Here is a 26,243-nt window from a genome sequence, read left to right as displayed (position 1 = left end):
CCCGGCATCGCTTGCCATCGCTGTAAAAAATAGAATCAAGATAAAAAATAAAGTTATTCTCACCTTCCGACGTCCTGTTCAGCCATCCTGCCTTTCTCCACGCTCCGGTCCCAGTGATCCTTGCACGAATGACCGCGAGATGTCACGGTCTCGAGGGATAACAAAGTCTAGCGGTCATTCGTGCAAAGGATCACTGGGACCGGAGCGTGGAGAGAGGCAGGATGGCTGAACAGGATGTCGGAAGGTGAGAATAACTATATTTTTTATTTTTTTTATTATTTTTTACACCTGATTGCTGGTCTCCTGCTGTCACACATAGCGATGCGTGCTGGCCAGCGGGAGACCAGCGACCAAAGAAATGTCCAGAGGTTTCTTCCAGCGATCAGCGATACCGGCAGGGGGGCCGCTCGCTGATCGCTGTCACACACAGCGATCTCGCTGGTGAGATCGCTGTTACGTCACAAAAGTTGTGACTCAGTAGCGATCTCACTACCGAGATCGCTTAGTGAGACGGGGCCTTAAGGATGATTTCAGGGAATTAAGCTGCAAGCTTAAAGCAAGGACCTCCAAGGTGGTATTTTCAGAAATACTTCCTGTACCACGTGCCACACCAGAGAGGCAACGGGAGATTAGGGAGGTTAATAAGTGGCTCAGGAATTGGTGTAGGAAGGAGGGGTTTGGGTTCCTGGAGAACTGGGCCGACTTCTCAGTTGGCTACAGGTTGTACGCTAGGGACGGGCTGCACCTCAATGGGGAGGATGCAGCTGTGCTGGGGAAGAAAATGGCTGGAAGGTTGGAGGAGTGTTTAAACTAGGGACGGGGGAGGGTATTCCTTTTATAGGAGGGGAAGACAGTGCAGATAGAGACCTGGGCACAAATAATGAAATTGGGGGTGGGGGTGGCATGGGGGTGGGGTTAGAACAGTTAATAATTTAAGAAAGAATAGAGGTACAGAGAGATACATAAAGTGCATGTATACTAATGCCATAAGCATCGCCAACAATATGGAGGAATTGGAGGTAATGTTGTTGGAACATAATTATGACATGGTGGGGATATCTGAGACCTGGCTGGACGAGAGCCATGACTGGGCGGTTAATTTACAGGGCTATAGTCTGTTCAGAAATGACCGTACAAATAAGCGAGGGGGAGGCGTGTGTTTATATGTAAAATCATTCTTAAAACCCATCCTGCGTGATAATATATATGAATCTAATGAAAATGTAGAGTCCCTGTGGGTAGAAATAAGGGGAGGGGGAAAAATAATAAATTACTGATAGGGGTTTGTTATAAGTCTCCAAAAACAATGGAAGCAACAGAGAATATCCTCATAAAGCAAACAGATGAAGCGGCGACTCAAGGAGAAGTCATTATTATGGGGGACTTCAAATACCCTGAAATACACTGGGGAACCGAAACCTGCAGTTCCAGCAAAGGTAATAGGTTTTTGACAACTATGAGAGACAATTACCTTTCACAAATGGTTCAGTACCCAACAAGAGGGGGGGGGGCACTGCTAGACCTAATATTAACCAACAGGCCAGACCGCATATCAAATGTAAGGGTTGAGGGTCACTTGGGTAATAGTGATCACAAAATAATAAGTTGTCATGTATCCTTTAATAAAATGTGTAGTAGAGGGGTTACAAGGACACTAAACTTCAGGAAGGCAAATTTCCAACGGATGAGAGATGATCTTGGTGCAATTAACTGGGACGATATCCTGAGACATAAAAACACACAAAGAAAATGGGAGACGTTTATTAGCATCCTGAATAGGACCTGTGCACAATATATACCATATGGGAATAAACATGCTAGAAATAGGAGGAGACCACTATGGTTAAATAGAGCTGTAAGGGGCGCAATAAGTGACAAAAATAAAGCATTTAGAGAATTAAAGCAAGTAGGTAGTAGTGAGGCATTAACTAAATACAGAAAATTAAATAAATTCTGTAAAAAGCAAATCAAAATAGCAAAGATTGAGACAGAGAGACTCATTGCCAGAGAAAGTAAAAATAATCCCAAAATATTCTTTAACTACATAAATAGTAAGAGACTAAAAAATGATAGTGTTGGCCCCCTTAAAAATAGTCTGGGTGAAATGGTGGAGGAGGATGAGGAAAAAGGCAATATGCTAAATGACTTTTTTCAACAGTATATACACAAGAAAATCCCATGACGGATAACGTGATCAGGGATAAAAATTCTCCATTAAATGTCACCTGCTTAATCCAGCAGGACATACGGCGGCGTCTAAAAATCACTAAGATTGACAAATCCCCGGGCCCGGATGGAATACACCCCTGAGTACTGCAGGAATTAAGCGCAGTCATAGATAGACCATTATTTTTAATCTTTAAAGATTCCATAATAACAGGGTCTGTACCACAGAAATGGCGTATAGCAAATGTGGTGCCAATATTCAAAAAGGGGACAAAAACTGAACTTGGAAATTATAGGCCAGTAAGTTTAACCTCAACTGTGGGTAAAATCCTGGAGGGTTTTCTAAGAGATACTATACTGGAGTATCTGGAGAAGAATAACCTCATGACCCAATATCAACATGGGTTTACAAGGGACCGTACCTGTCAGACTAACCTGATAAGCTTTTATGAAGAGGTAAGTTCCGGACTGGACCAAGGGAATGCAGTGGACGTGGTGTACATGGACTTTTCAAAAGCTTTTGATACGGTGCCACACAAAAGGTTGATAGGGGATAGGGGAAAATATGTGTAGGTGGGTTAAGAGCTGGCTCAGGGATAGGAAACAAAGGGTGGTTATTAATGGAGCACACTCAGACTGGGTCACGGTTAGCAGTGGGGTACCACAGGGGTCAGTTTTGGGCCCGCTTCTTTTTAACATATTTATTAATGACCTTGTAGGAGGCATACAGAGTAGAATTTCAATATTTGCAGATGACCCTAACCTCTGCAGGGTAATCAATACAGAGGAGGACAATTTTATATTACAGGAGGATTTATGTAAACTAAAAGCTTGGGCTGATAAATGGCAAATAAGATTTAATGGGGATAAATGTAAGGTCATGAACTTGGGTAGAACAAACAAGATGTATAATTATGTGCTTAATTGTAAAACACAGGGCAAAACTATCACTGAAAAAGACCTGGGTGTATGGGTGGACGATAAACTCACAGGCAGCTGCTGCAAATTCAAATAAAATAATGGGATGCATTAAAAGAGGCATAGATGCTCAGGAGGAGAACAGAATTTTACCTCTATATAAGTCACTAGTGCGACCACACTTAGAATACTGTGTACAGTTCTGGTCTCCGGTGTATAAGAAAGACATAGCTGAACTGGAGCGGGTGCAGAGAAGAGCGTCCAAGGTTATTAGGGAACTGGGGGGTCTGCAATACCAAGACAGGTTATTACACTTGGGGCTATTTAGTTTGGAAAATCGAAGGCTTAGGGATGATCTTATTCCAATGTATAAATATATGCGGGGACAGTACAAAGACCTTTCTAATGATCTTTTTACTCTTAAGGTACTGTCACACTAAGCGATATCGCTAGCAATATCGCTATAACTTGTGATGTTATATCGATATTGCTAGTGATATCACTGTGTGATACTTACCTACAACCCGCTCCCCCGCTGGTTATCGCTGATCGCGCGAGAACAGGCTGGACTGTTTCTCGTCGTCAGCTTCCTGCGGCGCTTCCTGTAGAGAGACAAGCGACGAGCGTGGAGCTGGGCGGGAGGACGCAGGATCGCCTAGTGTGACAGGTAAGTAGCGACCCCAGTCCCCTGCGATGTCGCTGGTGAGATCTGCCTGTGTGGCAGCTCACTAGCGACCACTTAGCGATGTACCAGCGATCCTGACCACGTCATATCGCTGGTCAGGATCGCTGGTACATCGCTAAGTGTGACAATACCTTTAGACCTGTGACGGGGACAAGGGGGCATCCTCTACGTCTGGAGGAAAGAAGTTTTAAGCATACTCACAGACGCGGATTCTTTACTGTAAGAGCAGTGAGACTATGGAACTCTGCCATATGATGTTGTAATGAGTGATTCCCTACTAAAATTTAAGAAAGGCCTGGATGCTTTTCTTGAAAAGTATAATATTACATGGTATATACACTAGTTTCCTTAATATTGCCTTGATCCAGGGAGCTAGTCTGATTGCCGTATATGGAGTCGGGAAGGAATTTTTTTCCCCAATGTGAAGCCTACTGCTTGCCACATCGGTTTTTTTTGCCTTCCTCTGGATCAACATGTTAGGGCAAGTTAGGATAGGATATGGGTTTGAACTAGATGGACGTAAAGTCTTCTTTCAACCTTAATAACTATGTTACTATGTTACATATCAGCCACAAGATCTGTAAAGCAATCAACTGAGCCGCAATATTTCTAATACGCTAATACCTACTCCACCAGCAAATCCTAAATTATTTTCACATATGAGCGGTATTATGAGAGATTAGAATCTATTTGAATTAACCCTAAATAGGACTACTGGTTTAATGTAGCAGCACCAGAAACTATGCAGTCGACCCTGCTCTAAGTGACTTCAATACACTCCTCCTAATACAGCAGTTAATCCTACCCTAATTGCAGCTAAGAGCAGTATTAGAGAATAAAATTGATCTTAATTAGACCTAAAAAGGGCCGTTAATTTTGCACCAGCAGCTAAATAAATCCTATAGAACACACTGTACGTTCTGCATCAGCGACTCACCCTACTCTATTTCCGGATACAATACGCCCAAGATGGCTTATACCGACCTGCTGATGTAAAGCACTAGCCAATCACAGTAATGCCAGAAGAAATTACCATAGAAGGAAGCAATCGACAGACACAGCTGTTCAGCTCCGGGATAATGAGGCAAATCAACTCGAGGGACACGGGTGCCAAGATCAAGTGAAGATAGCAGCAAATGTCCAGAACCAACATGAAAAAGAAGAATCTGGCACTCACCATCCCATAAAAATTGTCCTTTATTGTGGAATCATGTGAAACAAAAGCAGGCAGGCATATCTGTGAAAACATGCTGTACGACAGCAGTAGAAGCGCAATTTAGTGTGAAACGGCCATAGTCCAGCACGTTTTCATTGATATGCCTGCCTGATTTTGTTTCACATGATTCCGCAATAAAGGACAATTTTTATGGGCCGGTGAGTGCCAGATTCTTCTTTTTCATGTTGGTTCTTCACAGTAATGCCAGAAGCCAACATGGCTATGGCATTACCCTGATTGGCAGGCAATGCCCGCTTTTTAGTGGCTCAAAATCAAGCACTAAACATGCGGGGCAGGAAAATGAGCATGGAGAGCAAGTACCCAGACACTCATATGAGTGCAGAGCTCCTCAAGAACAGTGATCCTCAAATGAGCACCGAGCAGTACCAAGCATGCTCACCCGTCACTACTCTCTATGCAGTAATAACGTGAGTATCGTTTAATGATATGAGCATATCTATCTATCTGGCTTAAGAAAGCTATTTTCATAGCCCATTTGTGAGCGACGTTTTGGCTCTCTGTGTGAGCCTTTCTCAAGCCTCTCACACACAGAGCCGAAACGTCGCGCACAAATGGGCTATTAAAATTGTTTTTTGAACTAAAATGTTGGTGTGCTGCTTCTTTGATTTTTCTAATATAAGGAGTGGTATGTACCTGTGAAACCTTGCACCCAACTATTTCCATTGTTCAGGTGCTGCTCTGTGCTCAATTTTTTCTATCTATCTGGCTAGCTATCTGTTTATCTATAATAATGTAGAGTGGTAATTTGTTTAATCAGGAATGAAATATATGTGTTAAACTATTAAAACTCTAGCGCTAAATGCCCATGCAATAAAATATAGGATTTACTACACGAGAACTGCGCAGAAAAACTAGAGAACATGTTCTGAACATAAAGGCAGCAACTGAAACAATTAGCATTATAGAATTGAAGCCCACACCTCCCCATTTCAAATTATACAATGATTGTGATCCCTCTTTACTTAAGGTTAGTGGCCTTGATAAAGTCAATATAGACATCCGGGGTGGTAATTGGAAAAAGTGCTTGGCACAAAAATAAACTAGATTAATTATCACTCTGGACACTGTGTCACCTAAAGGGCATCAAGGAAGCCCTTATTTTTGTCCCGTTTATCTAAATAAGTTTTTCCTCTTCGTATGAATAATAACTTTTAAAAAAAATCTTTATTAATGCTATTGTATTTTAATCATTTTCTAATCATTATTAGTGTTGTTTTAATTCTTATTTTTAATCTACAGTGCTGTGCAAATTAATTGGGATAAAGCATTTTTTAAGTAAAATCGTAAGTTGGTTACTTGTCAGTGATTCAAACCAGTTTTACCTGCTTTGAACAGGCACTCACATCTGTTCACAGCAGTCAAAACTGGTTCGAATCACTGACTAGTAACCAACTTACGATTTTAGTTAAAAAAAATGCTTTGTCCCAATTAATTTGCACAGCACTGTAATTTTTTCTAATTATCTATTATTTTCTAATTATCTTTTTCTTTTTTTATTTCAGATATTTCACCTTTGAGGTATAAATTAATGACATTCTGTTTATTCTGCCAATTATGATGTTGTGTTATATAAATAATAATCTAATGAATAATTTATTAACCCCTTTCCTACATTGGACGTACTATTCCGTCCATGTGACCTGGGACCTAAGTCCCAAGGACGGAATAGTGCGTCTAGTGAGATCAGCGGCGCTCACGTGGTGAACGCCGCTGATCGCGGCTGGGTGTCAGCTGATTATCACAGCTGACACCCGGCACAATGTGTCAGGGGCGGTCACGGACCGCCCCGACACGTTAACCCCTTGCACACCGCGATCACACACGATCGCGGTGTACCGGGGGTTAAAGGGAAGCATCAGCAGGGAGGGGGCTCCCTCCGTGCTTCCCTGAACCCCCCACGGCAGCACAATGTGCAGCGCTGCTGCGGGGGGCTCCTTTCCTGCAGGTCCCCGGATCCAACATGGCGACGGGGACCTTTGGGGGCCTGCAGGGAGCTGACTTCCTCAGTGCCTGCAAAGTGCAGGCATGGGGAAGTCTGCGTCTATGCCTGTGACAGATCGCTGATCTGTCACAGTGATCTGTCACAGGACAGTGATGTCCCCCGGGACAATGTAATAAAGTTAAAAAAAAAAAAGTGTAAAAATAATTTTTAAAAAATTGCTAAGTAAATTCCAAAAAAAAAATATTCCCTAATAAATTCATTTTTTGGAAATAAAAAAAAAAACAATAAAAGTGCACATATTTGGTATCACCGTGTCCGTAATGACCCGCCCTATAAATCTGTCCCATTAGTTAACCCCTTTAGCAAACCCCTTAAAAAATAAAAATAAAAAACGAAGCAAAAAATAATGATTTATTATCATACTGCCGAACAAAAAGTGCAATAACATGCGATCAAAAAGCCGCATACAAATATCCATGGAACCGCTGAAAACGTCATCTTGTCCTGCAAAAAACGAGCTGCCACACAGCATCATCAGCGAAAAAATAAAAAAGTTATAGCTCGCAGAATAAAGTGATGCAAAAATAATAATTTTTTATATAAAATTGTTTTCATTGCATAAAAGCGCCAAAACATAAAAAAATTACATAAATGAGGTATCGCTGTAACCGTATTGACCCGAAGAATAAAAGTGCTTTATCAATTTTACCGCACGCGGAATGGTGTAAACGCACCCCCCAAAAGAAATTCATGAAACGCTGGTTTTTGTTCATTCTGCGTCCCAAAAATCAGAATAAAAAGCGATCAAAAAATGTCACGTGCCCGAAAATGGTACCAGTAAAATCGTCAACTCGTCCCGCAAAAAATAAGACCTCACATGACTCGGTGGGTCAAAATATGGAAAAATTATAGCTCTCAATATGTGGTGATGCAAAAACTATTTTTACAATAAAAAGCGTCTTTTAGCGTGCGACAGCCGCCAAACATAAAAACCACCATAAATAGTAACTCAAACCCCCCTTTATCACCCCCTTAGTTAGGGAAAAATAGAATAAAAAAAATGTATTTATTTCCATTTGGGTTAGGGCTAGGGTTAGAGCTAGGGTTAGGGCTAGGGTTAGGTCTAGGGTTAGGGCTGAGATTAGGGTTAGGGGTGTGTTGGGGTTAGGGTTGGAGTTAGAATTGGGGGGTACCACTGATTGTGCACATCAGGTGCTCTCCAAACGCAACATGGCATCTGATCTCAATTCCAGCCAATTCTGCGTTGAAAAAGACAAATGGTGCTCCTTCCCCTCCAAGCTCTGCCATGCACCCAAACAGTGTTTTACCCCCACATATGGGGTATCAGCCTACTCAGGACAAATTGCAAAACAACTTTTGGAGTCCAATTTCTCCTGTTTCCCTTAGGAAAATAAAAAATTGGGGGCAAAAATACAATTTTTGTGGAAAAAAATGATTTTTTTATTTTCACGCCCGGGCGTTATAAACTTCTGTGAAGCACTTGGGGGTTCAAAGTGCTCACCACACATCTAGATAAGTTCCGTGTGGGGTCTAGTTTCCAAAATGTGGTCACTTGTGGGGAGTTTGTATAGTTTAGACACATCAGAGGCTCTCCAAACGCACATGACACCCGCAGACGATCCCATCAAAGTCTTCATTCCAAAACGTCACTCCTTCCCTTCCGAGCCCCGACGTGTGCCCATACAGTAGTTTTCTCCCACATATGAGGTATCAGCATACTCAGGACAAATTGGACAACAACTTTTGGGGTCCAATTTCTCCTGGTACCCTTGGGAAAATAAAAAAATTGGGGACTAAATGATCATGTTTGTGGAAAAAATACGATTTTTTTGTTTTCACGCCCGGGCATTATAAACTTCTGTGAAGCCCTTGGGGGTTCAAAGTGCTCACCACACATCTAGATAAGTTTGTTAGGGGGTCTAGTTTCAAAAATGGTGTCACTTGTGGGGGATTTCCACTGTTTACGTACATCAGGGGCTCTCCAAAGGCAACATGACACCCGCAGACCATTCCATCAAAGTCTGCATTCCAAAACGTCACTACTTCCCTTCCGAGCCCCGACGTGTGCCCATACAGTAGTTTTCTCCCACATATGAGGTATCAGCGTACTCAGGACAAATTGGACAACAAATTTTGGGGTCCTATTTCTCCTGGTACCCTTGGGAAAATAAAAAAATTGGGGACTAAGTGATCATTTTTGTGGAAAAAATACAATTTTTTTATTTTCACACCTGGGCATTATAAACTTCTGTGAAGCACTGGGGGGTTCAAAGTGCTCACCACACATCTAAATAAGTTCCTTGGGGGGTCTAGTTTCCAAAATGGTGTCATTTGTGGGGGGTTTCCACTGTTTTGGTACATCAGGGGTTTTCCAAACGCGACATGGTGTCCGATCTCAATTCCATCCAAAAACGTTAAATGGCGCTGCTTCCCTTCCGAGCTCTGCCATGCGCCCAAATAGTCGTTTACACCTACATATGGGGTATCAGCGTACTCAGGACAAATTGCACAATAACTTTTAGGGACCTGTTACTCTTGGAAAAATAAGAATTCAGGGTGAAAAGATCATTTTTGTGGAAAAAATATGAATTTTTAATTGTGCGCCTGTACGTTATAAACTTCTGTGAAGCCCTTGGGGGTTCAAAGTTCTCACCACACATCTAGATAAGTTCCTTGGGGGGTCTAGTTTCCAAAATGGGGTCACTTGTGGGGGGGTTTCCACTGTTTAGGCACATCAGGGGCTCTCCAAACGTGACATGGCGTCCGATCTGAATTCCAGCCAATTTTGCATTGAAAAAGTCAAACGGCGCTCCTTCCCTTCTGAGCTCAGCCATGCGCCGAAACATTGGTTCCCCTCCACATATCAGGTATCATCGTACTCAGGACAAATTGCACAATAACTTTTGCAGTCCAATTTCTCCTGTTACCCTTGGTAAAATAAAAAAAATTGAACTTGAAGTATTTTTTTTGTGAAAAAAAGTTAAATGTTCATTTTTTTTAAATATTCAAAAAATTCCTGTGGAGCACCTGAAGGGTTAATAAACTTCTTGAATGTGGTTTTGAGCACCTTAAGGGGTGCAGTTTTTAGAATGGTGTCGCTTTTGGGTATTTTCTATCATACAGACCCCTCAAAGTGGCTTCAAATGTGATGTGGTCCGTAAAAATAAAATGGTGTTGCAAAAATGAAAAACCCTTATAACTTCCTAACAAAAAAAAATTTTGGTTCCAAAATTGTGCTGATGTAAAGTAAATATGTGGGAAATGTTTCTTATCAATTTTTTTGTGTGCCGTATCTCTGTGATTTAAGAGCATAAAAATTCAAAGTTGGAAAATTGCGAAATTTTCAAAATTTTCACCAAATTTCTGTTTTTTTCACAAATAAGCACAAGTTATGTGAATGAAATTTTACCAGTAACATGAAGTACAATATGTCACGAGAAAACATTGTCAGAATCACCGAGATCCATGGAAGCATTCTAGAGTTATTACCTCATAAAGGGACAGTGGTCAGAATTGTAAAAATTGGCCCGGGAGTTAACGTGCAAACCACCCTTGGTAGTGAAGGGGTTAATGATATGTATTTTAGTGATGAGCAAATACATTCGGCACTATTCATTTCTCGCATGAATAGTACACTATTCGGGCTATTCGTTACTTGGCGAGTAATTTGCTACTTGCCTCGGTATATTCGAGTGACCTGCCCAGCATTTTTTGCACTTTATTTGCAGCTAATGAACATGCTGGCCTTTCTTGCCAATCACAGTAATGTTGGCACCATCTTTGGCATTATTGTGATTGGCTGACCTTGTATGACTGATTGTTGTCCTATGGACAGACTGTCCCACCTCAGCTGTAGATCTCTGCAGTTCATCCAGAGTGATCATGGGCCTCTTGGCTGCATCTCTGATCAGTCTTCTTCTTGTTTGAGATGAAAGTTTAGAGGGACGGCCGGGTCTTGGTAGATTTGCAGTGGTGTGATACTCCTTCCATTTCAATATGATCACTTGCACAGTGCTCCTTGGGATGTTTAAAGTTGTGGAAATCATTTTGTATCCAAATCCAGCTTTAAACTTCTCCACAACAGTATCATGGACCTGCCTGTTGTGTTCCTTGGTCTTCATGATGCTCTCTGTGTTTCAAACAGAATCCTGAGACTATCACAGAGCAGGTGCATTTATACGGAGACTTGATTACACACATGTGGATTATATTTATCATCATTAGTCATCTAGGACAACATTGGACCATTCAGAGATCCACAATGAACTTCTGGAGTGAGTTTGCTGCACTGAAAGTAAAGGGCCCGAATAATATTGCACGCCCCACTTTTCAGTTTTTGAATTTCCACAAAAATGTAAAATAATCAATAAATTTCATTCAACTTCACAATTGTGTCCCACTTGTTGATTCTACACCAAAAGTTTACATTTGGTATCTTTATGTTTGAAGCATGATATGTGGGAAAAGGTTGAAAAGTTCCAGGGGGCCGAATACTTTCACAAGGTACTGTAGTTCTTGTCAATAATACATCAACTAAGATTATTATATATTGCTAAGTGCCGCTAAGTACTGCATTTAAATAATTAACAACAGTTTGACTAATTGGCAGTAAGCCAAGGGGAAGACAATGTAAAGAACCATCACTTAAAGAAAAAGAAACAGTCTCACCCAATCTGCCAAAGGAAGGGACTGTAAAGTTCATACAGTGATGGTGCGGGTTCTTTAAATGAACGCTTAACACTGCACCGCTTTGTGGTATGACACCGTATCAGCGTGTGACTTTGTTTTTGGGGTGGAGATGGCCTCATCATCCTGGTTCTTATTCCCCTGATGCATCTTAATGAGAGGAAAAGCGTTGGGATTAGCGTAACCCCTTCATTTAAAGAACCTGCACCATCACATCAATAATCATGGTTGATTTATTATTGACAAGAACTATGTACTAATTGCTTGACCACGAATGATAGTTCGTGTATGTGTTTTTTCGGTGTAGCGTTGCACTAATATGGTTTTCAAATCTAATTTTTGCCTTTTATAACTGTCTAAATTAAAGGTTAAGTTTTATTTCTACTTTCTGCTAATACATCTTACTGATCTCAGTGGATAATTTATATACCCGTTGCTTTTTTTTGTTTAAATAAATTAATCTACTGTCGGCATGTCTCATAATGGTGATCTAAAAAAATTAGAATTTTCTACTGGTTAAATAATTAACACATCCTTATCTAGCAGTTGTGCGACTGGCACAAAGCTTGCAGTGATACGCAAACATGAATATTTACCTGTAACTTTTGTGAGTCTGCTGTTGCCATGTGTAATAAAGATGATATCTGAAAAAAAAGCCACACATTGCTAGATACAGGGAATTTGTACATAATACCTCTGTGAATATACTTGTGAAAAATAAACCCAGGAATTTTTTTTCTATAACGTATTCAATATGAGAAAGGGTGCCGTTAAGGGATGTGGATGTGGTATTGCCAGCCAAGGTCGTGTGACAGATCAGAAGAAGACTGTATCTCGTTCTATCTTTCTGTAAAAATTTGGTCAGCGCGCTACACCACTGTCGAACACATACAAGTGCGAGGATGTTGTGGTTTGGACGGCAGACAAAGGCTCCAGTGTGTTGACAAGCAGAACAACAAAGTCTTCCACACAGTCTAGTCTCAGTAGCCAAGAGGCTGGGACTCTGAATCCTCAACCTGGTCCTCCATCCTCCCCCCATCAAGAGTCACAGGAGACATATCACCCCAACAATGGCCACCCCGATGAACTGTTTACGTTCCCTTGTAATTACTCAGGCCTCTCAACGTGCACCATTAAAGAGGGTCATGTGGGGGTGGAGTGCAGTGATGCCCAAACATTTGAGCACCCACGGCCAGGAAAAAGCCACATTGGGGAAGGTCAATTCATATCTGAAGAGGTGAAGGATAATCATGACACACAGTTGCCATCAGGTCAGCCTAAAATTGCAACTCAGAAGGAGTGTCAGATTGATGAATTGTAAGACGACATGGTCGATGATGAGGCCAATTATCCAACCTGGCACGGTGGAACGCCTAGCAAGCACAGCAGTGCAGAGAGGGTTGGAATTGTAGAACGAAAACAGGCTAGAAGAGGTAGTGGTTTGACCAGAGGGAGAACTCGGTCAACTGTTCCACAGAGCACCCCCACTCGGCTAGATAACAGGCCAAAGGTACCTTGTTCCCTTGTATGGCAGGATTATTCTGAAAGTTCTTCAGGTAAAACAACTATAATTTGCAGCAACTGCCATACCAAACTAAGAAGAGGCAAGAACACTGCAAACACAGCATTCAAAAGCACATGGACGCCAAGCACCCCAGAAGATGGGAAGAACACCTGGGTACAAAATCTGTGTCTGATGGTGAAACCACTGCCACTTTCCCTGTGTTACGGCCTTCTCAACCTGCTGTCTTTGAAGCATGTGCTGATGCCTCCTGCCCACAACCTGCTGTTGCACAGACACAACAGTCAGCAACCACGTCCAGTTTGTTGACCCAACACAGCGTTCAGTTGTCCCTGCCCCAGATGTTTCAAAGGAAGCAGAAATATCCACCCTGAGGCCCAAACGCTAAACACCCACATTGACGGATTGTAAGTGTCATGATGTGACATGACCCAATGGGGGGGTCAGTCAGCGGCGGTGCCACGCACTCACAATGGGATTGAAATGGGGAGGAAGGCCCTATTGATAGGGAAATGAGGGATGGTCACCACCTGAGCCTGTCCCTGCACTATCTTAACACCCTAAGTGGGTCCTTCATTCAACTGCTATCAGGAACCTCGTCCCTCACTGTCACCTAAAACTCCCCTGCACTGCCCAGCAAGGGGCGCTAGCCTCACCACTGCAGGGGGACAGTGACAAACACGAAAGAGACAGGGTAGTAACACAACTTAGCTTTAACTTCCTCTGCTGCAAAACATTGCACAGTAGAATAAATGCACCAGGATCATGAACTCACGAAACCAGCTGATATACCACAGCAGTCAGTGAGCTCCTCACTCCAGGCTTGGTCACTGTAGATTGCTCTATCACAGACAGTCAGCTGATGCATCAGGTGACCATTTAAAGGATGGTGGGAGTGGTCACCACCCACGTCAGCTGACCAAGCAACACTGCAGTCATAACACGCTGTCTGCAAGGAAAACTGACATACCCCCGCTGACGTGAAAGCAAAAAATCTACATTTAAATAATAGTAGAACCAGAGCTGCCACGCATCCAAAAATGGATCGTGACAGTACCCCCCTTTGTAAGGTGTCAGGTTCCTGTCGCTGCACAGCGGGAATCCCGAGCCTTGCTTTCGGCAGTCTCCCATTCCTCTCCAGCTGCAGAAGCGGTTGCTCAGCAGACTTGTCAGTCCCAGCACTCTGCCCAGACTAGCTCTGTAGGTTTGGTTGCTGCTGCCACCTCTGGTCCAGCTACAGCAATGCATGCTAGTCAGCAGCGAGCTACTCCAGGGACAAAGTACTCCTTTCGGTCCACTGAGCATGCCCGTGGGACGATCTCTCATTGGAGATCGGAGGTCACATGCTCAGGTCCTTCTCCAGCTCGGATTGGACCATCAGAAAGGTCAGGAAGGTCCCGGAAGGACGCGGCTATAAAAGGTTCACATGGCCGCTCGGCCATGCGCTAGTATAGACTGCATTACCAGACTATGAGGAGTGTTGTATGCAAATATGAATGTCTCTGGTGACTGACTCATTTGAAACTCCTTCCCTTGGTACGCATGTGTTGTGCAGCCTAGCCTGTTTAGCTCCCAGGCTTAGGTGTAGGTAGAGGCAGAGTCTGAGACTAATATCAGTGTCCACTGGTGGCTCTGCACGCCACGGTGCACGTGCTCGACACTCCACCTTAGTCAGCAGCTATAGTGGCGTCTGCAGGTGCGACGCCGCACGCTCAATAGGTCTAGAGGGACTCAGACCTTGTGTCCTTGGGGCTGAGTTCTGTGACCGCATACTGAGCACTCTCTTGCCGAGTGCTGTGATTTTAACAGGCTCCGGCATTTATGTTCAGCGGTGGCACGGCTCTGTGTCGTAACAGAGTTGGCTTCTGTTCACACTGGGTGACGTTAACCCACGTGTGACCTCTTGAATACCGCTTTATACTTCCACCATTACTAAGCAGCACCTCACTATTATTTTATTATTTGTAAATCATACAAAGAAAAATGGAAACTATATGCCATAAAATCAACAACATTTTATTACAAATCGATTAAAAGGCATTGAAATACAATGCAGTATATGTAGGAGCAATTGATGGAAAAGATAAGGCCTATAGACCTGGTACACTATAATTCATAAAGAGAATATATGTGTAAATGCAAATCCAATAATCAATCTATGTAGCTCCAAAACATAAAGAGTGCTCCCAGGGAAAAATCTCAAATAGATATGCAAATAACAAAAATTATATTCAAAGAGTTCCTTTCATAGAAAGCCCGCAGAGACTTCAATCATGCAGTAGCAAAAAATATATATATATATATATATATATATATACTATTTAAAAAGGCATAATGCAAAGTGTTAACAAAGTGTATCAATCAAATATATGCAAATTGCCTAAAATAAATAGTGGTACATACAGTAAGAACGTGAAAAGTCCTCAATCCCTAAACAAAGCTGTATTTATAGAGAATCATAGGCATAATGCAGTAGACAAGCAAACTAAAAGTTAGTACATAATGCGATTGTAAGAACACATAAGCTGCCTGCAAAAAGATATAGCATAAAATACGCCAGAAAGGGGAGGAAAGAGTTACTGCTGCTGGGCAGATACTGTACCTAGGATGGCCGTGGCACCCCTGACGCGCGTTGCGTGGTGAGGCTTTTTCTCAAGGGATAGTACGTCAATTATAATGCGTATTTTATTATTTGGTGCGTTCCGCAAGCCCAAACATTATACTAGCGCCAGGGTCTGGCTAGTAATGGCGGACAAACAACGACTGCAGCGGTACATCCAGCAGCTGGAGGGCAGGCTGGCGGCTCTTGAGTGCTCAGCTTCGGCTGTGGATGTTACCGCAGTCGCTGTTCAGGCAGCCACAGAGGCTGTCTCCCGTTCTCCCTCTGGTAGTGACAGGAGGTAGTGAGGTTAGTTTAATTGGTAATGGTCTGCCACCTGATGAGGAGGATAGTGATTGAATCTCTGGAGTATCAGACTGGATATAAGACAGCCAATGCCCTATCCTGTTGCTGGTGATTCAGTCTGTTTCTCAGGTCTTGGACTTCAGCTCTGCTCCAGTCATCTTAAGTTAAGCTTGTTTTTTTGCTAATGTTCACACTTGCTCTTGTTGGTCAACTCAGTTTTTGTGTGGTCAGCCAGCCCGGCTGGGCTGTCCTGAATTTCCACTCTTATTTATCTGTATTTGCCAATTTGCCTTTTTGTCCTTTAATAGATTGGCCTCTTTTTGCTCTGTCTCAGAATATTCCAGAGTGCTGATATAGTGGGAGAAGTGTTATCAGAAGCGTTGGACATTATTTTTGGTAGGGTTTTTTGGCAGATTGCAGACAGTATCTTTCCTTTCCTGTCCTTTCAAGTTAGCTTGGCCCCATCGTTTGCTCAGCCTATTTTTCTGCCTTTGTTTGTGTTTTCATCTTGCTTCACCGTCACCATCTTTCCTTTGTGGTCTGCTCTGGGGAGTTAGTTTTCCTCTTTTCTTACTTTAGGCTTATTTAGCTCTCCGGCTGTGACGAGGCGTCCAGGACCACTGTAGGCACGCTCCACGACTGCTTCTAGTTGTGTGTTAAGATCAGGGCTCTGCAGTCTGCATAGTTATCAACCTCTCTGGTTTTCTGAGACTTAGCGTGTGTTGCTTTTTTCCTCCTCGGTGACCCATTCATAACAGCCTACTAGATACTGCAATGTTTTCCTCCAAGCTAACCTTTGAGGGCACGCTTGAGTTTGGCTCTTCCACTCTGACGGTGGAGGTTTGCGTGGATGCCGGGGCGGAGGGCAATTTCATGTCGTCTGCCTTTGCACAATGGCATGCAATTCCTCTAGTTTTGCTACTTCAGCCAGTCACCATCAGAGTGGTGAATGGAGCGACATTACCCTCTCAGATCACCCACCAAACCACCCTGCTGATACTCTCGTTGTCTCCTTCCCATCAGGAGACACTATCTCTCCTTGTCATGCCCAAGGGTATCGACCAGGTCCTCTTAGGGGTCCCCTGGTTGTGTCATCACTCTCCCCAAATAGAGTGGTCCTCAGGGAGAATTCTCGGGTGGAGTAAATCCTGTGAGGGTAGATGTCAGAGGGAGTGCGTTCAGGTTGCCTCCACTGAAGTCCCCGCAGACCTTTCCTCTCTCCCCAAATGCTATCGACAGTATGCAGATGTATTTTCCAAGAAGGCAGCGGAGACCCATCCGCCTCACCGTCCCTACGACTGTCCTATTGACCTCTTGCCTGGTGCTGAGCCTCCCCGGGGTCGAGTCTATCCCCTATCTCTCCCGGAGACAGAGGCCATGTCTCAGTATATCAGGGAGAATCTGGCAAGAGGATTCATTATGAAGTCGGTGTCACCAGCGGGGGCGGGATTTTTCTTCTTCCAAAAGAAAAATGGAGAATTATGTCCCTGCATCGATTACAGGGGTCTTAACGCCATCACCGTTAAGAATAAGTATCCTCTGCCCCTGAAATCGGAACTGTTCGATAGGCTACGGGGAGCGAGAGTGTTTACTAAGCTTGATCTATGGGGGGCTTACAACCTGATTTGCATCCGTGAGGGGGACGAATGGAAGACAGCTTTTAACACCAGGGATGGGCACTATGAATACCTGGTGATTCCCTTCGGGCTCTGTAACACTCCAGCCGTCTTCCAAGACTTTGTAAACGACATCTAACGGGGTATGCTCACCACCTCAGTTGTAGTCTATCTGGATGATATCCTCATCTATGGCCGGATATAATGTAACGTCCGTCTGCGGTTCTGGGCTGCAGCCAGGCAACACCCCGAGAAACACTGATACCCTTTACCCCTATACAGGGATCTGGATTTACAACAGAGCCCAGGAGGCGCTGTCTGAATATGAGCAGCGGCCAGAGCAGGACGGTCGTCAGAGTGAAGTACAAAAACGGCAGGCAATAGCAGAGTCAAATTCAGGCCAAGGTCAGAGTCAAAAACCAGGAGGGCGGCAGAGGTACAGAATCGTCAGGCAAAAGAGGGGTCAGAAATCCAGGCTGAGGTCAGAGTCAAACAGAAATCAATCACTAAGTAACACACAGGGGAACCAAGAATATATCCGGCGGCTTGCAAGACCAGTCCCAAGGTATTTGAGGGATCAGGTCATCCCTCACAGGTTCCTGGACTGGTGATGTCATTAGGGCCGCCCCCAGGACCAGGCCAGACGGTGATGCAGTAACCCCCTGATGACTGACAGAGGGGCGGAGCCTGCGCAGGAGCCACTTCTCTGTCACCACCATAACTCACGGGTGGACCACGGCGCCTCCCAGTGGCCGAGGCAGGAACAGCCGTCCCCGAGTCTGACGGTGAAGTGGCGGTCCGGCGCCTCCTAGTGGCCGTGACCGGAACAGCAGGCCTCGAATCCAACGGTGACGTGACAGACCGGCGCCTCCTAGTGGCTAAAGCTGGGACCATAGGCCCTGAGTCTGACGGCGACATAATAGAACCACGGCGCCTCCCAGTGGCCGAGGCAGGAACAGCCGTCCCCGAGTCTGACGGCGAAGTGGCGGTCCGGCGCCTCCTAGTGGCTGCGACCGGAACAGCAGGCCCCAAATCTGACGGAGACATGACAGTACCCCCCCTTCCAAGAGGTGCCTCCGGACCCTCAAAACCTGGTTTGTCAGGGTGAAGGAGGTGAAACCTTCTAATTAGTGCTTTTGCATGGATGTCCCTCGCAGGGACCCAGGACCTCTCCTCTGGGCCATAGCCCTTCCAGTGTACCAGATACTGTACGGACCCTCTTACAAGGCGGGAGTCAAGGACACCCTGGACTTCATACTCCAAGGACCCTCCGACCGAAACGGGAGGAGGAGGGGATGGGACAGGGTGAATTGGGAAGCGATACAACTTGAGGAGAGACTTGTGGAAGACATTGGGTAATTTGAAAGACTGAGGGAGTTTTAAACGGAAGGCCACCGGGTTAATCACCTCTATAATCTCGTATGGACCAATAAATCTGGGACCCAGTTTGGCAGACAGTACTTTAAGCTTGATGTTTTTGGTGGAGAGCCAAACCTTGTCTCCAACTCCCAGGTGTGGTCCTTTGGATCGCCGTTTGTTCGCTGCCGAGGTCTGTCTAACCTGGGCCCCTTTCAAGTTCGAGTTTACCTCAGACCAAATGGTTTTTAAACGATGTATATTTTTCTCTACTCCAGGAAGCTCCGACATTCTGGCCGAGAATGAGCCAAAGCGCGGATGCAGCCTGTGATTGCAGAAAAAGGGGGTAGACTTAATGGAGTCCTGATACTGATTATTTAGCGCAAACTCGGCTAGTGGCAGATGTTCTGCCCAATCGGACTGGTGTTCTGAGAAGTAGCAACGAAGGTATTGCTCCAGAGCCTGGTTGACACGTTCGGTTTGACCATTGGTTTCAGGGAGGTAAGCCGAGGAAAAAGATAGCTCAATACCAATGCGTTTACAGAACGCCCTCCAGAACTTTGACACGAATTGGGTACCCCTGTCAGACACAATATTGACTGGGGCACCGTGTAAACGTACCACATGTACAATAAACCATTTACTCAACGTTTCCGAGTTAGGTAACCCCGACAGGGGGACAAAATGACATTGTTTACTGAACCTGTCCACCACCACCCAGATACACGTCTTTCCATCTGAGGATGGTAGGTCCGTAATGAAGTCCATGGAGATGTGGGTCCATGGACTCTCGGGGGTGGGCAAGGACTGGAGCCAGCTGGCAGGGCGATTATGGGAGGACTTGACGCGGGCACAGACCTCACATGCTAAGACATTTTCTTTGCAGTCCTTAACCACCATCGGCCACCAAAAATTCCTAGTTATCAATCTGGCGGTATTATTGAGACCGGGATGGCATGCCAAGACAGAGTCATGTGATTCTCTAAGCACTTGTAGGCGAAACGCAGGCGGAACGAACAATTTGTTGGGTGGCGTAGTGTCAGGGGCTTGTTCTGGGGATTTACGGATCTCCTCCAGAAGGTCCAATGACACTGCGGACACAACGATCCCAGTGGCCAATATCGGAACTGGTTCACAGTCCTCAGCTTGTGAGGGGCAGAAACTGTGAGAGAGGGCATCGGCCCTCACATTTTTTGTACCAGGATGGAAGGTGATTATAATATTAAACCTAGAGAAAAAAAATGCCCACCTTGCTTGTCTAGGATTTAACCTTTTTGCTGATTCTAGGTATGTCAGGTTCTTATGATCGGTAATTACCGTGATCTTGTGTTTGGCGCCCTCGAGGAAGTGACGCCATTCCTCGAAGGCCCATTTAATTGCCAATAGTTCCCGATTCCCTATATCATAGTTTTTCTCCGTGGAAGAGAATTTGCGGGAAAAAAACGCACATGGACGAAGCTGAGTGAGGGCTGTAGTGCCTTGTGATAGCACTGCTCCCACTCCTACTTCAGAGGCATCCACCTCCACAATAAATGGACGGTCCAGATCAGGCTGAACCAAAACTGGGTTGGCCACAAAGCACTCTTTTAACGTAAGAAACGCCTGAATTGCGTCAGGATTCCAGTTTGCCACGTCCGCCCCTTTCCTGGTCAGATCCGTGAGTGGCTTGGCATTCTCTGAGAAACCTCTAATAAACTTGCGGTAATAATTAGCGAACCCCAAAAATCGCTGCAGCGCTTTCAGCGATTTGGGTTGCACCCAAGCCTTAATAGGCTGGACCTTGGCAGGATCCATGCGGAAGCCTTTACCTGGAACCATGTATCCTAAAAACTGTACCTCCTCAGCAAAAAAGACACATTTCTCCAGTTTAGCACACAAGGAGTGTTCACGTAGTCTTTGTAGCACAGAACAGACGTGTTGAGAGTGTGTCACAGGGTCAGCAGAGTAAATCAGAATGTCATCTAAATACACCACAACATACACCCCACAAATGTCTCTAAAAATATCATTAACAAAGTGCTGAAATACGGCAGGTGCGTTACTGAGTCCGAACGGCATTACCAGGTACTCAAAATGGCCAAGGGGTGTATTGAAGGCCGTTTTCCACTCATCTCCTTTTCTTATGCGGACCAGATTATATGCCCCCTGGAGGTCAAGTTTAGTAAACCAACGGGCTCCTGTTAGCTGATTAAAAAGATCAGGGATGAGTGGAAGCGGATACTGTTTTTTTATAGTGATTGCATTCAACTCCTGATAATCAATGCAGGGTCTGAGACCACCATATTTCTTCTCCACAAAGAAGAACCCGGCCCCAACTGGAGAAATGGACGGTCTGATAAATCCTTTTCTTAGGCTATCTGCAATATAGTCATTCATGGCCTGACGCTCTGGGCCAGAGAGATTAAATATTCTTCCCTTAGGGAGACGGGCATCCGGAATTAGATCAATAGGGCAATCATACTCTCTGTGAGGGGGTAGCTTTTCAGATTCTACAATAGAAAAGACATCCTCAAAATCTCTGAAAGCAAACGGTATGTTGGGGGTTTTAACCTTAACTTGGTTTACTGCCAAGGATATGCAATTTCTCTGACACTGTGGGCTCCAGCGTACAACATCACCCAAGTGCCAGTCGATGACAGGATTGTGCTGGCGTAACCATGGCATACCCAGAATAACTGCAGAGGTTAAATTGTCCATCACAAAAAATGACACAAGCTCAGTGTGTAAGGCTCCCACAGACATAGCAACCTTGGCAGTAACAAACTTAGCCCCCTCCTGAATAATGGATGTGCCATTAATAGCCGTGGTTTTAATAGGGGCGTTAAGTTTTAGTAGTGTTACACCCAGATTCCTAGCAGTCAAGGAATCCATAAAATTTCCTTCAGAGCCACTATCCACATACGCGTTTAAACACAGTGTTTTCTTACCACATGAAACTGAAATGGGTAATAAAACTTTAGCCGCATCTGCGGGCAATACCTGAACCTCTGGGCAACCATAGCCAGAGTAGTTGCCCAGAGGTCGACGTGCCAGGAGCATGGATCTCTGAGGTGCAGCTCTCTCCCTGAAGACTCCAGACTGCCGCATAGTTGTCCAGGAAAATGAGAGTGATCTTCCAGGCTGGGCAATGCAACAGGTGTTCAGGCTAAAAATCAGCTCAGTCAGAAGAAGGGAAAAAAAAAGTTCAGGGAGACTGCTTTTGTATATGTTGGGTATATACACAAGAAGCAGTTAATTTTATGGCCGGATATAATGTAACGTCCATCTGCGGTTCTGGGCTGCAGCCAGGCAACACCTCGAGAAACACTGATACCCTTTACCCCTATACTGGGATCTGGATTTACAACAGAGCTCAGGAGGCGCTGTCTGAATATGAGCAGCGGCCAGAGCAGGACGGTCGTCAGAGTGAAGTACAAAAACGGCAGGCAATAGCAGAGTCAAATTCAGGCCAAGGTCAGAGTCAAAAACCAGGAGGGCGGCAGAGGTACAGAATCGTTAGGAAGTAGCAGAGTCAGAATATCCAGGCCAAGGTCACAAACCAGAGTAGCAGAAGTACAGAATCGTCAGGCAAAAGAGGGGTCAGAAATCCAGGCTGAGGTCAGAGTCAAACAGAAATCAATCACTAAGTAACACACAGGGGAACCAAGAATATATCCGGCGGCTTGCAAGACCAGTCCCAAGGAATTTGAGGGATCAGGTCATCCCTCACAGGTTCCTGGACTGGTGATGTCATTAGGGCCACCCCCAGGACCAGGCCAGACGGTGATGCAGTAACCCCCTGATGACTGACAGAGGGGCGGAGCCTGCGCCCACCAGATGCCTGCGCAGGAGCCACTTCTCTGTCACCACCATAATTCACGGGTGGACCACGGTGCCTCCCAGTGGTCGAGGCAGGAACAGCCGTCCCCGAGTCTGACGGTGAAGTGGTGGTCCGGCGCCTCCTAGTGGCCGTGACTGGAACAGCAGGCCTCGAATCCAACGGTGACGTGACAGACCGGCGCCTCCTAGTGGCTAAAGCTGGGACCATAGGCCCTGAGTCTGACGGCGACATAATAGAACCACGGCGCCTCCCAGTGGCCGAGGCAGGAAAAGCCGTCCCCGAGTCTGACGGCGAAGTGGCGGTCCGGCGCCTCCTAGTGGCTGCGATCGGAACAGCAGGCCCCAAATCTGACAGAGACGTGACACTCTCCAGATATTGACTCTCACCAAAGAGATGTTTGCAAAGTTTGCAACCTCCTACGGGCAAACTCCCTCTACGCCAAGTTGGAGAAGTATGTGTTTGAGCACGAGTCCTTGCCTTTCCTGGGCTATATCATCTCCGCCCAGGGATTGGCCATGGATCCTGCCAAGCTACAGGCGGTGATGGATTGGCAGAAGCCCCATTTTCTCAAAGCGGTGCAGCACTTCATGGGGTTCATAAATTATTACCGCCAATTCATTCCACATTGCTCAACGTTGGTAGCCCCCTTGGTGGCCCTCACCAAAAAGGGTGCAAATCCCAAGTTGTGGTCGGAACCTGTCTCCAAGGCCTTCTCCTCCATTAAGTCCCATTTCGCTAGTGCTCCCATTCTACATCGCCCCGATGTAGATAAACCCTTCATTCTGAAAGTGGATGCCTCTTCCGTCGGTGCTGGAGTGGTCCTGTTTCAGAATGACACGCAAGGTCGGAAGCACCCATGCTTCTTTTTCTCCAAGACCTTCACACCGGCGGAGAGGAATTATTCCATCGGGGACAGGGAGTTCCTAGCGATGAAGTTGGCCTTCTCGGAGAGGAGACACCTCCAGGAGGGGGCTTGCCACCCTTTCCAGGTGTTCACCGACCACAAGAACTTGGTGTATTTGCAAACAGCCCAGCGGCTAAATTCTCGTCAGGCCAGATGGTCCTTGTTCTTCTCCCGGGTCAACTTCACCCTCCATTTTCTCTCTGGGGAGAAGAACGTCCGGGCCGATGCTCTCTCCCGCTCCATGGTGTCATTGGAGGAAGAAGAGGAAGAGCCTTGGCTGATCGTCCCATCCGAGAGCCTGAGGCCTGTGGTTCTGGTCGCCCGTGAGTCAGTACCTCCGGGCAAGACATTTGTCCCTGCCCATCTGCGACTGGAGGTCCTCTCTTGGGCTCATTCGTCCAGGGTGGGTGGACATTTCGGGACAAAACGGACCTCTGAGCTTCTGGCGAGGACGTACTGGTGGCCGCATATGGCCCGTGACATCAGGGGCTATATTCAGGCGTGCGTCTCTTGCGCTCAGAATAGGTCTTCTCGGCAGTGGCCCGCTGGGCTACTTTATCCCCTGCCGGTAGCGGACAGGCCCTGGGAGATGGTCGGTATGGACTTTGTGGTGGCGCTACCCAAGTCCAGTAGCAGCACGGTCATTTGGGTTGTCACCGACCATTTCTCCAAGATGGTGCATCTGGTACCTCTCTCCCGATTACCTTCTGCACGGGGCCTGGCAGCGTTGTTCATTAAGCACGTTTTCCGCCTGCATGGCATGCCAGACAAGATTGTCAGCGACCAGGGTCCCCAGTTTGCATCTCGGTTCTGGAGAGAGCTCTGTAACCTGCTCAGCATTGAGCTAAATCTCTCCCCAGTCTATCATCACGAGACAAACGGGTTGGTAGAGAGCCAACCAGACCCTGGTCACATTATCTATGACATTTTGTCTTGGCCAGGCAGGATGACTGGGCATCCTTGCTGCCATGGGTGGAATTAGCTTTGAACAATGCTGTGGCCGACTCCACCGGCCAGACCCCATTCCTCCTGAATTACGGCCAGCATCCGCGCGTCCATGTGCCCATGCCCGTGTCGTCCACCGATTTCAGGGTGGCAGACTGGGCGGTGGATGCACGTGACATTTGGGATCGCACTCAGGATGCTATCTGGGCCTCCAAGGAGAGAATGAGGGCCTCCGCCGACATGCTCCGGCGCCCCGCTCTGACCCTTACTCCTGGCGACTTGGTGTGGCTCTCCGCCCATAACATCAGGCTGCGGGTCAAGTCTACAAAATTCGCACCATGCTACATTGGCCCCTTCAAGGTCCTTGAGCAGGTCAACCCTGTGGTCTACCGTCTGGCCCTTCCACCACATTTGGCTATTTCCAACACCTTCCACGTGTCCCTCCTTAAGCCAGTCCTCATGTCCCGGTTCTCCGAGTCATCTGCCAGGTCCTCGGACGAGTTTGAGGTTAATGCCATCATGGGATGCAGGGTGGTGCGTGGTAACAAGTTTTATTTGGTGGACTGGAAGTGTCATGGTCCAGAGGCTCGGACCTGGGAGCCAGTGGAGAACATCCGCGCTCCACTTCTCATTGCGGAATTTGAGCGGAGCGAGGCTCAGAGAGGAGGGGGCCCTAGGAGGGGGGTAATGTTAGGCGTCGGGTTCCTGTCGCTGCACAGCGGGAATTCCAAGCCTTGCTTCCGGCGGTCTCCCATTCCTCTCCAGCCGCAGAGGTTGCTCAGCAGATTTGTCGGTCCCAGCACTCTGCTCAGACTAGCTCTGTGGGTTTGGTTGCTGCTGCCATCTCTGGTCCAGCTATAGCAATGCATGCTGGTCAGCAGCGAGCTACTCCAGGAACAAAGTCCTCCTTTCGGTCCACTGAGCATGCCCGTGGGACGATCTCTCATTGGAGATCGGAGGTCACATGCTCAGGTCCTTCTCCAGCTCGGATTGGACCATCAGAAAGGTCAGGAAGGTCACGGAAGGACGCGGCTATAAAAAGTTCGCATGGCCGCTCGGCCATGTGCTAGTATAGACTGCATTACCAGACTATGAGGAGTGTTGTATGCAAGTATGAATGTCTCTGGTGACTGACTCTCATTTCAAACCCCTACCCTTGGTACGCATGTGTTGTGCAGCCTAGCCTGTTAAGCGCCCAGGCTTAGGTGTAGTCGAAAAGCTGAAAGAAAAAAAGCGCAATAGGGTCTTACCCGAGTAGAGATTGATGTAAAATCAAATCATTATACTCACCTTATGCAGGGGAGATTCAGACATATAGGAACAGAAAGTCAGGCTGCTGCACATCCAAAGGGCCACTCCGTGACCACGAATCATCAAATTGCAAAGGAGAAAGTTTATGGATTAAACGTGCGCTGCTTGACAGATCACTCCTTCCAGTTTATGTTAATTGTACTTTTATTTCCCAACGCGTTTTAAATTGTCAGTCTAAAATCCGGTGGTTATTGCAAATCTTAAAACAT

The 26,243-nt window shown here is 45.9% G+C and overlaps 1 protein-coding gene across 2 annotated transcripts in view; it reads right to left on the bottom strand.

Annotated features, from left to right (window-relative positions):
- SPON1 (spondin 1) overlaps positions 1-26,243 on the bottom strand; it is a 744,565-nt gene that overhangs the window by 59,048 nt on the left and 659,274 nt on the right. Inside the window, exon 11 of one of the 2 annotated variants that reach the window (XM_073576349.1) lies at positions 12,252-12,299. The exons of the other annotated variant lie outside the window; for it this stretch is intronic. Within the exon in view, the coding sequence (XP_073432450.1) occupies positions 12,252-12,299 (48 nt within the window). The remainder of the gene's footprint in view (positions 1-12,251; positions 12,300-26,243) is intronic. 2 annotated transcript variants of the gene reach the window in all.

This window comes from Dendrobates tinctorius, unplaced genomic scaffold, assembly GCF_039654945.1.
Source record: "Dendrobates tinctorius isolate UK_male_01 unplaced genomic scaffold, ASM3965494v1 ptg000048l, whole genome shotgun sequence".
Lineage (NCBI taxonomy): Eukaryota > Metazoa > Chordata > Amphibia > Anura > Dendrobatidae > Dendrobates > Dendrobates tinctorius.
The sequence above is the reverse complement of the archived record's forward strand: the minus strand, read 5'-3'. Positions and strand labels throughout refer to the sequence as shown.